This window comes from Oryx dammah, unplaced genomic scaffold, assembly GCF_014754425.2.
Source record: "Oryx dammah isolate SB20612 unplaced genomic scaffold, SCBI_Odam_1.1 HiC_scaffold_3, whole genome shotgun sequence".
NCBI classification, from domain to species: domain Eukaryota; kingdom Metazoa; phylum Chordata; class Mammalia; order Artiodactyla; family Bovidae; genus Oryx; species Oryx dammah.
In genome coordinates, this window is record NW_024070187.1 from 60,862,113 (window position 1) to 60,875,832 (window position 13,720).

Sequence of the window (13,720 nt, forward strand, 5' to 3'; positions counted from 1 at the left end):
TCTTAATAAATTAAATCTAATAAATTAAGTATAATTTAGTTCACATTTCAAATACGATATCACATATCTCATGATTGAATCATAGGATATTTTCAAACATTATAAAATGTGAAAGCCTTTTTCTGTGTTAATAAAAAATAGCATTTTACCGTTCATTTTCCTGGAGTAAAATTATGTTGTAGCCATATGAAGTTTAAAAAAAATTTAATTAAAAAAATGTAACAAAACTGCTAATATACATGGAATTGAATTCTACTTTCATAATTTTTCCAAGGTTTAAAAATTGTGAGAATTAATGGAGTTATTATAAAAATAATACTGTTTTACTTTAGCCATGAAAATTTATTTGAAGTGAGTAATACTATATGATTACAAAAATATGAATAAACTGATTACACATTCCATTAACATTTATCACTAACAAATATCTTATATATTATGTACATGTTACTCTGTAAAGGAGAAAAAAGCCAGAAAAGTATATATGTGGTTTTGTGTTGTGGCTGTCTTCAGATCAGCAAACTTCAACTCCATATGAAACAAATCAAATGAGAATTGCCTCTATAATCTAGCAATTACTAATCTCATAGCCATGCAATTTAATATCAAAATGTTGAGAGTCAAAGGAAGGACAAGGAACATTTAAGTGGAAATGTCAAACCCCAAGAGTATACTTATCACCGTTCAGTGAAAATATATAGATCTAAAGCTTTTGTGCACAGAAGGAAATTTCAGAAGTCATTGAGGAAAAAATAATGTGTTCAATATTAAACAGCTGTAATCCAAAAAGCTTTTAATCATAATTTTTACAGGTTACAAAGAGAATTATCAGTGCCAATGTGCCAAATATCAAGAGTTTCATATTTTAAAGCCAGCTGTTTGAAAGGAAGGAGAAATCATGGAAGAAAGAAAAAGAATGTAAAATAATTTAACCTAAACCAGATCAATATATGTAAATATCTTTTTAACCATACACCATAAAAGGAAGTTAGAATTTTACAGTAAAATATATCTTTATTAATGTGCAACACTTTGATCTATTAATTCTCAATATTATAATGTACCTTTATTAGCACATAGATTAGAATTCTCAAAAATCATCATCACTAGGAAACAGAATGAACACATTTTATTATTTTAATAATAAATAATTTATTTATAAAACAACAAATTAATATTTATTAATTAAAACTCCTCCTCTTCTTAGTTTTAAAGAAGAAAAGTCCAAGAACTTTTAAACAACTTATCAACTGGCAGGCAGAAAAAATTAACATATATTTCTCCTCTAAATATTATCATTCTCAAAAAGTTTATTATTCAGGGCTCTATAAAATCTCCCTATTATTTATAAAATGTATTCATGATTGGTTCTTAGTTATACTTCCCCACTTATTTGTTAGATAAATTGAAATGTCAAGGAATAGTCACAGTAACATCTTGCACATGGAGGTCTATCTTCCTTCTAAAGAATTCTGGACTAAACGCTTTTATAAATTTGAAGATGTGTCTTATTAATCTCACCAGTAATTCTTTCACTTCATAAATCACAGTTACCACAATTGATAAAACTTTCAAAATGTGTTTATAACAAATAACACTAGATATGCAACTGAAATGTTTACACGGACACATCCTGCCCTTCTTTCACCAGTGAAACCTTCTGACGTGGAAAATGCTAACTCTTCTCCCAGAAAGGAGCTTCCTTTCCAAGATCATAAAACCATTGGCATTTCATCTGCTAATTACACAGCTTGGTCTGGATAACTCAGACATGGTGCTCTCATCACCCTTGTCTGAAATCTCACAAAATGTTCACTTTTAGTAAAAGTAAACAGATGAAATTGGAAGCTCAAAAGTCATTTCAAAATAAGAACCAATAAATTGCTAGCTGACAAAGCTATTTGAATTTGCAAACATCTACATTTTGTTAAAACTTTCCATAGAAGTTTTCAAGTGACACTTTGCCTTATAAGGAGACAAAGAAATTATGGTGTTTTGCAAAAAGCAATAAGGCAGAGAGTGTAACAGTAAGATAAAGTGAAAAATGAGCAGTTAACCCACAGTGTCATATAATTTACTGCTTCTTGTAGGCTGGTTTAAAGACTATGATACATTGCAAATAATTATTTCCTAATCATCCAAAAATGAAGACTCTTAATAGCAATAAAAAATGAGAAGATTCAGAATTTTATGGATAAACATAAATTACAATAAGTGTGGCCTGATCAGTATTAGGAACCAGAGAAGATCAAATTGCTAACATCCGTTGGATTATAGAAAAAGCAAGAGAGTTCCAGAAAAACATCTATTTCTGCTTTATTGACTATGCCAAAGCTTTTGACTGTGTGGATCACAATAAAATGTGGAAAATTCTGAAAGAGATGGGCATACCAGACCACCTAACCTGCCTCTTGAGAAACCTGTATGCAGGTCAGCAAGCAACAGTTAGAACTGGACATGGAACAACAGACTGGTTCCAAATAGGAAAAGGAGTACGTCAAGGCTGTACATTGTCACCCTGCTTATTTAACTTACATGCAGGGTACATCATGAGAAACGCTGGGCTGGAAGAAGCACAAGCTGGAATCAAGATTGCTGGGAGAAATATCAATAACCTCAGATATGCAGATGATAGCACCTTTATGGCAGAAAGCAAAGAACCTACAGGGCCTCTTGATGAAAATGAAAGAGGAGAGTGAAAAAGCTGGCTTAAAGCTCAACATTCAGAAAACTAAGATCATGGCATCTGGTCCCATCACTTCAGGGCAAATAGATGGGGAAACAGTGGAAATAGTGACAGACTATTTTTTTGGGCTCCAAAAATCACTGCAGATGGTGACTTCAGCCATGAAATTAAAAGACGCTTGCTCCTTGGAAGCAAAGTTATGACTAACCTAGACAGCATATTGAAAAGCAGAGACATTACTTTGTCAACAAAGGTCCGTCTAGTCAAGGCTATGGTTTTTCCAGTAGTCATGTATGGATGTGAGAGTTGGACTATAAAGAAAGCTGAGTGCCAAAGAATTGATGCTTTTGAACTGTGGTGCTGGAGAAGACTCTTGAGAGTTCCTTGGACTGGAAGGAGATCCATCCAGTCCATCCTAAAGGAAATCATTCCTGAATATTCATTAGAAGGACTGATGGCTGAAGCTGAAATTCCAATACTTTGGCCACCTGATGCGAAGAGCTGACTCATTTGAAAAGACCATGATGCTGGGAAAGATTGAAGGCAGGAAGAGAAGGGGATGACAGAAGATGAGATAGTTGGATAGCATCACCGACTCAATGGACACGAATTTGAGTAAACACCGGGTGTTGGTGATGGACAGGGAGACCTGGCGTGCTGCAGTCCATGGGGTCACAAAGAGTCGGCCATGACTGAGCAACTGAACTGAACTGAACTGAATCAGTTAATTTCATACATGACAGGGTGGACTATGAAATCGTGTCAAATGAAGAGATAAGTAACAATTTTTATTTAACTTAAAAAAGAATTTAGGAGTAGAAAGGCCTAGTATTCAGAAAACAAATAGAAAATATGGTCTGCACAAAGCTAAAATACTTCTGCATAGCAAACACTATTATAAGCAAGTCAAAAGCGAAATGACAAACTGGGAAGAAAACTATTTCCAACACATCAAATGGTTACTTTATTCAAAATGAAACATTAATTCACTCAAAATAAAAAGGGCTTATAGAAACTAACACTAAAAAGATCAACAATGCAATAGAACAATGAGCAGAGGATATAAACACACAGTTCACAAAGAAAGAAATAGAAGTGGTTTTAAATATACATTCAATCTTATTGCATGATGAGAGAAATGAGATTTAAATTTATCAATGTGGCAGAAATAGTTGGACAACTCTGCTGCTATAATCTTGGAAAAACAGTTAAACCATATCATTGATGAGAATAAAAATTGGTACAATTTCTAAAAAGGAATATTGGCAATGAAAGTGAAAGTCACTCAGCTGTGTCTGACTCTTTGTGAGCCATGGATACAGTCCATGGGATTCTCCAGGCCAGAATACTGGAGTGGGTAGCCGTTCCCTTCTCCAGGGGGAATCTGCCGAACCCAGGGGTAGAACCCAGGTCTCCCACATTGAAGGCGGATTCCTTACCAGCTGAGCCACAAGGGAAGCCCAAGAATACTGGGGTGGGTGGCCTATCCCTTCTCTAGCTGATCTTCCCGACCCAGGAATCGAACTGGAGTCTCCTGCATTGCAGAAAGATTCTTTACCAACTGAGCTATCAGGGAAGACCTTGATATTGGCAATCTCTAACAAAATTTAAAATCAATATAATCATTTGAGATCTAGAAATTCCAGTTTTTGGAATTTCAGTCTATTCTATACTTACACTGTCTGGTGCAAAATGCTGTATGTACAAATTCATTCTTTGCAGCACATTTTTAACAGCAAAAGTTTAGAACTAACCTATAGTCTAGGACGGTTGCTTAAAAAGACTGTGGTACATCCATATAATAATAATGGAACACTATACAAAAAATAGGAGGCTGTCCACGGAATATGGACAAATCTCAAAGATGTATAGTCAAATGAAAAGCTGGTACCAAAGTGTGTATAATTTGTTTCACTTTTGGTAAAAATGAGAAAGAAAATACATGCACACATAGTAGAATAGATCTGGAGAAATAAACCTGGAACGGGTTACATTGACTGCCTTCAGGTGGGGAAATGGGGGGTCAGAGACAGGGCAGAGATGTGTTACTGCATTACGAACTCAGACAAATCAAATTTAAATTCAAGATTAAAAACCAGAACAAATCCAATTATGAGCTGAAACATACATTCTACATACAAACTCAATGTATACATTATATACACACAGGTGCTACACACATGGATATATGGGAAGACAAAGGCAGTGTGACTGAAAACACTGTTTTCTGAATGGATTTGTGCCTCCTGGTTTTGAATAGTGCTACTGTTCCAAATCAAACTTCCTAAAAGGGTGATTTAATTTTAAAAAACGAAATTGTTGTTCAGCATCAGGTCAAGTCCAAGAACATAAACAAGTGGTTGAGTTCAATAATAATACGTTTTTCTTAGACACTAGTTTTGATCAATGTGGTCTGCTTTTCTGTGTGGTTCAAAAGTATTTCTAAAGCAATTACAAAAGAGGAGCTCCAAAAACATTCTGTGAAATGGTCGCTTGACTGGAATAAATAAATGATTTGTCAAAGTGACTACTCTGAAGATTAGCTAATTTGGATGTGTTAGATTTCGTTACTATACAGTCATACCTGGAAGAATGTTTTAGTGAGCCCAGTGATGGCAGCAGAATAACTAAATACCACGCATTTCATACATAAATACAGACCAAAATGAAATGAGAAAAGAAGATCAGAAAGTGGTACTATCCAGTCATACTGTGCTAATACTAAAAACCACAGTAAAATGACTAAGCACAGAATACTTACTTAGGAATTTTTCTCAAAGTAGTGGGGGAAAATACAGATGAACTGAAATTGGCTTTGAGCACATATTATTGAAGCGAGTGAATGAGTACATCTGTTTTCTACTGTTATTTATGGTTGAGATTTCCACCAAAAAAATCGGAAAAAGAAAAAAATGTAACAAAATATATAGCTTTGGAATATAATCATATCTTGGGGCTACACAGATGCTTATAAGCAAATATTTTTGTGCAATCCTCCAAATATTGATACTGTCTAAAGAATGGTAAATTTTATTTTATTTTATTTTTTAAAAAATTTATTTATTTATTTTTAATTTTTAATTTACAATTCTGTATTGGTTTTGGCATAGATTGACATGAATCCACCACAGGTGTACATGCGTTCCCGAACATGAACCACCCCCCCCCCCCCGCCCCGCACAACATCTCCCTGGGTCATCCCCGCGCATCAGCCCCAAGCGTACCATATCCTGCATCAGACATAGACTGGCAATTCGATTCTTACATGATATTATACATGTTTCAATGCCATTCTCCCAAATCATCACACCCTCTCCCTCTCCCTCTGAGTCCAAAAGTCCGCTATACACATCTGTGTCTTTTTTGCTGTCCTGCATACAGGGTCATCATTGCCATAAAGAATGGTAAATTTTAATAGAAATGAATTAACCTTCAAGGTTATACGTCAGCTGATGGTACTTGGCAATAACAAGAAAACCATCCCAGTTCTGGAAGAAGTGGCTACTGGTTGGGAAATGATTTCATCTCTGTAAACTATATTGATAGATTTAAGCGAGTAGAGTTACAGCCATTATCCAATTATTTTTAATGTCAAGAAATTGTTTTTGAAACTGTCACTGTAATAGTTTGCCATCAAATTTGACTAAGTGTAAATAATCTACATATTTCTGTTGTTTAGTTGCTGAGTTGCATCCAATTCTAAAAATCTACATACACTTATGTGTTAAATAATATGTGTTTTTTAACTTGGTATTTTTGTGGCAAATATGGTTGGAGAATGATAGTAAAATACATGGTACAAGTCACAGATTTTATCTATGGAATCGATGAACTTCACATTGAAAGGTGAAGCTGCTGACAGTCAGACAAGAATCAACTTTCAGATTTTGGATTTACAGTCAGCTGTCCTCTCCAGTTTAGCCCTGAGGACCAGCAGCAAGAAGATAAAGCCAGGTTCCTGAAGCATACATTCAGTCAGGCCCACGCTTGCAGTCTTGGTTTCACTGGCAATATGAAATCAAGTGGATCAGATCTGGCAAATGCCAGATTTAGGATTGGACCAAGTTGTGTCCCCCTCAGGCTAACTTTTCTTGTCAGTCAGTTAAACTATACTTGTTCTTGCTACCTTAACAAAACGAGAAAGAAAAAATGAAATAACAAATAGTAAGGATATCTTTTCTCTAAATGCAGATATTTCTGAAGCTCTTTAAAGTCTACTGGATGTGATATAACCAGCATCTACTTAATATCCAGGTTGAGCAAAGTTTTAACTTTTTCTCCCATGTTTACTGGTTGTATACTTTGAGGGAAGTTACTTATTGGCTTCTCTGCCTAAATTTCACCAGTTTTAGAAGGCTCATGTCAATTACAACTCCTCAAATATGTCTTGAGGATTAAGTGAGAGACATTAGAGCTAACACTCAGATATTCTTCTAAGCACTTTAAAAACAGAATTCATTTCATCTTTGCAACCTCCCTATGATGTCTACATTCTACCCAAAGAGGACCCACAGGCAAAGAGATTAGGTAGGTGGCTCAAGAGCAACATTAGGACCTGGATGTGAACCTGAGTGGTCAGAATCGAAGTCTGCCTCCTTGACAACTGCTCAGGACCCAGGACACAACTAAAGTTCAAGTAGTAGCTGTTCCTTCATCTTTGCTGCGTATAGGTAACCACTTGATAGATGAGGAAATGCAAGTAGATATTTAAAATAAAGCTTACTTTATTAAACAGTTGGCAAAAACCTTCCCTAGGGTTTATTCCTTAAAATATCATTAATATCTAAGTTTATATGTAACTGCAAGTGGAACTATACAAAAATTTATGAAAAAGTTGACATTTTAAAATTTGGAATTACCCAGTTTAGAATATCATGTTTCCAGGAAGGGTGTTTTACATAAAAATGTTAAACAGATTAAAAAATGTCTCTTCCCAATAGTGATAAAAATCATGAAACAACCTCTAATGAAAGTAGAATATTTTAAATGACCCAGGTAAACAAGTGTTAACATTTTCATCCAGTCTTAATAAGAATATGGTGAAGGTAATTTCCTTCTCAAGAAAAAGTGATTTATCTTAGAAAAAACATATATTCTAAAAATAAAAATATATATTCAATTCTATTGAAAAGCAACAAGTAAAAAGATATAATCAAAATTTTAACTACATTCTCAAAAGATTAAGTAGAAGAGAATATCTACATCATTACACTTGAATTATCTGCCAACAGTAAGACGTTTTGGCACATTTAAAAGACAATTATTCAGTTGTGGATAGGTGTAAAAATGCATGCTACTCCAAGCAATGAGCTTAAGTGCAATGAATCATCAGTTATCACATGAACCAAACAGCTGCCTCTGTCATTAACTCCAGGTAGTGTGAGGCTTATTGCAAATTGTTACCAAATCTCAATCCAAGTTGAAAAATAAGGCTGAATCATAAAATACCCTGTGTCATCTGAAAATAGAAATGTAATCACATATAAAGCCATACTGTTTTTTATAGTTACCAGCATTAAAGAAATCTGCTTTCTGAAATTTCATTTGCCACCAGATTGCAAAGAATTATTGAAATAAACTCATCATTCTAAATGAAAATGTAAACCATGGGTGAGGATTTTAAAGTAAGACAAAAAACCCAATATGTACTGAAATTAAGCTTATAAAATGCTATTCAATAATTCTAAAATTATATTCCTGTTAAACCTAGTTCTTGGTAGCATACTTTTCCAACATCTGTTCCAGATATTTCATTAAAAAATGTTTATGTTATAGCCTCCAAACAGATTTAGCAAATTAATGAAAATAAATGTAAAGGAAATTTACAGTGTGGTTATGTTTCAGTAGCATTTTTCTGTAGCTCTGTAGAGTATACAAACAGTGGCAGAAGGTGGCAGTGCTGAGCTAAAAAAAAAATAAAATTTATGGAGCTATCCCTGAAATCTTAGGTAGTCCACAGCCCAAGGACTCTAAAAGTTGATTGTTACAGATTTTATTATAGATACATAGGTCCATAAAACCAGCAAGCCTAAACTTTGAACTGAATGTTCATAAAATGATTAAAGGTTATTCAACAGGACATCAGGGCTATTCAACAGATTTGTCTGTTTTTATTCAGCAGATTTTAAGAAATATTTTACAGCATTGTTACCCTGCCTGATTAGTAAATTTTTTTCAAAGTAGTGAAATGCATCTAACAAAACAATAAAATGCAAACCTTTTAAATGGATCAACGAGACAGAAAGATCCATGCAGCTTACCATTCATCAGGAGAGCAGCCATAATCCTCAGGTTCAGGGACATGGCTTCAGAAAGCAAGAGGAGGCACACAAAGAAAGGAGAAAATAATCAAAGAAAGGCTGGAAACATAAAAGCATGAATAAGGGAAGTACTGAGAGATGGGTCAGTTAAGGAAATAAACTTTTGGCTGATTTGGAAAGAATGGCAGTTAGTATAGAAAGTATAATTTATGGTAACTAAGCAGATTTACAAAGTTGTTCTTTCGTTGGATAGACAACTTGCCTCTTCACCATAAAATTTCCCAATTTTATGCACAGAAATCAGTATTCAGTAGAAAACATTAAACTTAAGAGTTTAAACACAGGCTAAAGCTAATGGAAAATTCATCACACAATGCATAATGAGAATAAAGTGTTTTAATTAAAAAAAAAAAAACATGTTACTAAGAACAAACTGTCACACTGATAAAATCTGCCAAGTGCATTTCAGAAACAAATCTGACTGCCATGCAGGGGTGGCTCTTTACACAGGTATAGTAAAGTAAAAGTTAATCACACTGCTACAGCTAAAGAGCACCACAGTGTGAAAGATGAGCATTTTAAAAGATAGTCAAAAATGCTCACTTAAACCATAACTCAGCTGTTAACAATTTATTACATCAAAAAGAAGACACATTCATCAATACTTCATTTTCGTCCATCAGCTCATCGGAGCACTGGATCTACGTATATAGCTTTCATTTCAACCAACCAGTGATGTGACAGAAGGGGTCCGTAATACATGACAGAGCAGATTTTATTTTACTTACTTATATATTTATTTACTAAAATTTTCTTTTTATTGTTTAGATTTTTTTTCTCACTGTCTTGAGACATACAACACTGTGCAAGTGCAAGGTGTACAGTGTGATTTGATACTAATATATATTGCAAAGTGATTACCATCACATGCATGTGGGCTAAGTTGCTTCAGTCATGTCTGACTCTTTGTGGCCCTATGGACTGTAACCCCCCAGGCTCCTCTGTCCATGGGATTTTCCAGGCACGAATACTGGAGTTGGTTGCCATGACCCTCCTCCAGCAGATCTTCTCAACCCAGGGATTGAACCTGTGTGTCTTACGTCTCCTTCAAATCATAGTTTTAGCTAACACTCCCACCCATCACCTATTTACCATTTCTTTCTTTTTTTTTTTTTGTGGTGAGAACACTTAAAATCTACTCTCTCAGCAGCTAAAACATTTCTTTATCTCTTGTTTCTTTCATTATACAAGGTCATTCAACAGTTTTCCTTTAAATTAAATGTATTAGATGTAGGTAGAGTTTAAAGATGCAGAGTTCAGTATAACATCACTGTTTTTGATAAATATACAATGTTCACTGAAAACTGGGGAAAATCCTCTCACTTCCTAAGTGGCCTCTATTTCTTACCCTTCAACCAAACTGGCCATGCACGGACCTCATCACTCTAAGGGACCTCCAAAGCATCAACTGTCTCCGGTGCAGGCTCCACCCACCACCTTCACTCCAATCACAATTGCTGCAGTCTCCTTACTCACTGTCCTCTCTTCTACCAAAGGATGTTTTTAGATGCTTGAGGGGAAGGACTAAATGAGCCCTCAGTGAGCCCAGAAAAAGCCACGGCCTCCTGCCAAGCTCTGTGAAAACTAGCTGCAGCCCAGTGCTCTAGGCAATCACTTCTCATCAACCTCAAGGCTTAGATGAGTCCCTGAACTACAGCAGGGGAGTGTCTGATGCTACCGAAGCAAAAACACGGCACCAAGGTTCTGCCAAGTTGTCCTGGTGGTGTACAGCAGCCCTGGATCTCCTACTGGGAGAGGGGCTGGAGCCTCAGCGCTCAAGGCTCAGTGCTCCCTGGGTGTGGTTCAACCTTGGCAGATGTTCAGGGCTATTCTGAATGAGATGAGCAGCGGGTGATCCATACATCTGTTACTTTATTCTGTCTGCATGAGTTTCCCCAAGATCACAGCTCTAGTAGCTCTGATATGTACCTTCTGTCTGGTTATTTGCCATGGGAGGTCAGTGCTGTTACATCTGCTTGGTAAGTTCTTAAACTCATTCTTGATCTCAGTGTTAAGCATCCCAGTGCCTGGTCTCAGTGATTAGATCATACCCCTCTACCCTTTCCCTAATCACAGCCTCATATAGACCTTTGTACTGCATTATGATTTTATAATTGTCTGCATGGTGATTTAATTACATCAATTAACCTCCAATTAGACTATAAACTTCAGGGGGGTGGAAGCCAGGTGAACTTTGGCTGATCATTAAATCCCCAACATCTAACAAAGTACTACATATTGTACATAGAGACGAACACTTGTTGAGGCATGAGAATAAATGAATGGTTTTTACCCAGCTTTATCCACCAGTCATAGTGAGAACTGAGATATATTTATTGGTTATAATATAGACCTTAGGGCAATTTTGATAATTGTGAGGTTTCTCATGGTGAATTTCCTCTCAGACTTAAAGAAGTTGCCAATTCTTTCAGCAAACATTGCTAAACAAAATACTGTCAAGTAAAACTACTCACATGCTATTTTCACATGTAAATAAAGATTATTATTAGGAGCATTTGGTTTTCACTTAAAGGGAAAAAGCCAATGAAATGTTTTTAATACCGATTAAAATGAGTTGCCCATACAAAAATATAATATTAATTTGCTTTACAGACTCTTAAAAAAAACAAAACAAAAAACTTTTCCCAGTTCATCAGCTCATTCTAATAGTAAGATTTTAAATTATCAACAAAGACAGTACTTAGGACTGTAGCTGAGAATAGTCACTGTATTGAGAATTCTACCCACTGAACATAAAAACCTCATTACCTATTTCTGGCTTTCAAGTGTGATAAAACTGAATTAGTATAAGAAGTAATTTGTTGAAATTATGCTTTAGTAAATGTTTAACAGCAGAATTTCTAGTTTGTAATAAGTTAAATTTATAAATATGATATCACAATTTATTTACATTTAACTAAAATCTAATGAAACAGTCTAACAAGTTTAATCATGGTGGTACTTCTGACAAAGTTAATCTTTACAAAATAAACATATTGCTAAGTGTGTACTAGGTGTGTACAAATCTTTTATTTCATTGACCATCACGAATCCAATTTAGGGCCAAAGTTAAAAGAAATGAGGGAAAACTTACTAAGACTAAATTTTGGAGCTTTAAGTGTTAAATATCTTCTTCCTACAAATCTATAAAATGCACTGAACGAGGTGCATTTATACTACCAAGAGACTTCAAGTCTTGTCTTTCAAACTGATAAAAGCCAACAGAACTCACTTGGACTCTAAGGTAGAAAGAGATTTTATTTTCTTAAAAAGTGCTTAAGAAGCATCAGCTCTGAAATCATAACCCCAAAGGCATTTGTTAGTATATAAAACTATGTGTTATTTTCCTTTGTTTGGCTAAATTCTGAGGAGACAATCTCTATGTTTTCTTCTTCTGGAGGTGAAAGTACATATGTGTATTAATAAGAGCTTCCCATGTTAAGCAATGCAAAACACTTCCATGGGCAGACGGGACAGTATAACCATGTCATGGCTCCTTTCACCCAAGAGCGCCCAGAGGAAATGCCCACAGAAAGGTGGTTTTCAGTCATTACTTTTTCCTGTGGAGTTTGATAGAATTAAGTAATAGCTGTGTGTCTCTCCTATCGTAGTCAACTGAGTAGTCTAAAGTCTCTGTTTCTCTAAAGCTTTCATGTCTCAACAACTCTCTGCAATGCTGACATCCCAACTGTCCATCAGAAATGCTTAGGGGAGGGGATGGGACAATTACTTCTGGTGTCAATAACTTTATGAGTTTTCTAGTATTGTTTCTTAAAGAAAAGGAACCTTTGTACTTTTAAGTATTGTATAAATTTATCATATTGGGTGACAGTCTGAGGTTTCTGAACTGGAAATTTCCAGAACATCTATATCTCTATGCAGGTACCATAAATATAAAGTAGTAAAAGGAAAAAAAAAATTCAATCAGGGTTAAGGATCCTATGATCCTTAACATACATGATTTACTAGAAGTAGTTTAACAAGTTTCACTCAACAAGGCTCTTGGTATTCTTGAAAATATGATACATTATTCAAAGAGAAAATCATTTTTATTTCACAGTTAAAAACTGCAAATAAAGGAATCACTGTTTTTCAATTTCTAAACATCACAGAATTTCAGATCTGAAAAGAATCTTGGAGATCATCTGGTCTCACCATTCTCATTTTAAAGAGTTTGGAATATTTGAATGGAACTGTCTAAGGTCATACAGTGAATTAATGACAAAGCTAGAACTATGACTCATGTCTTGCAACTGCAGCTCAATGTTAAGAGATGTGGATTTTCCCAAGAGGAAATTTGTTTCATCGGAAACAATCTAAATCATGATAATACTTAACTCTCTTTAACATTTACCAGTCTCAAACCCATTCTATCATAATATATAATACATATGTTCATGACAGTATCACCAACAGACACATAAAGAACACTGTTCTTTAGAACTACTGCCTAGAAGTGCTTAAGAACTTGTTCCAGGAATAAGAAAAACCTTGTAAAATGCAAAAGAACACCTAGCTGTTTTTCTGGTTCTCTGTTCTGATAGGTTCACAATCAATAATTACTAATTTGAAGAACTTGCTTATTCAACTGAACAGAATAAAAAACGGATGTCAATTCCCAAAACAGAACCCTCTAAAAATAACATTTTTGAACTCAAGCAGAATGTGCATAAAAACAAATATCACCATAAATTTGTCACCAAGTTTAATACGA

General features: G+C 35.0%; 1 protein-coding gene across 4 annotated transcripts in view; it reads right to left on the reverse strand.

Annotated features, from left to right (window-relative positions):
• The window catches only part of ATP8A1 (ATPase phospholipid transporting 8A1), a 232,488-nt gene that overhangs the window by 137,060 nt on the left and 81,708 nt on the right, over positions 1 to 13,720 (reverse strand). For 3 of the 4 annotated variants that reach the window (XM_040238091.1, XM_040238092.1, XM_040238094.1), the window contains exon 15: positions 8,947 to 8,991. The exons of the other annotated variant lie outside the window; for it this stretch is intronic. In XM_040238091.1, coding sequence (XP_040094025.1) covers positions 8,947 to 8,991 — 45 coding nt within the window. The remainder of the gene's footprint in view (positions 1 to 8,946; positions 8,992 to 13,720) is intronic. 4 annotated transcript variants of the gene reach the window in all.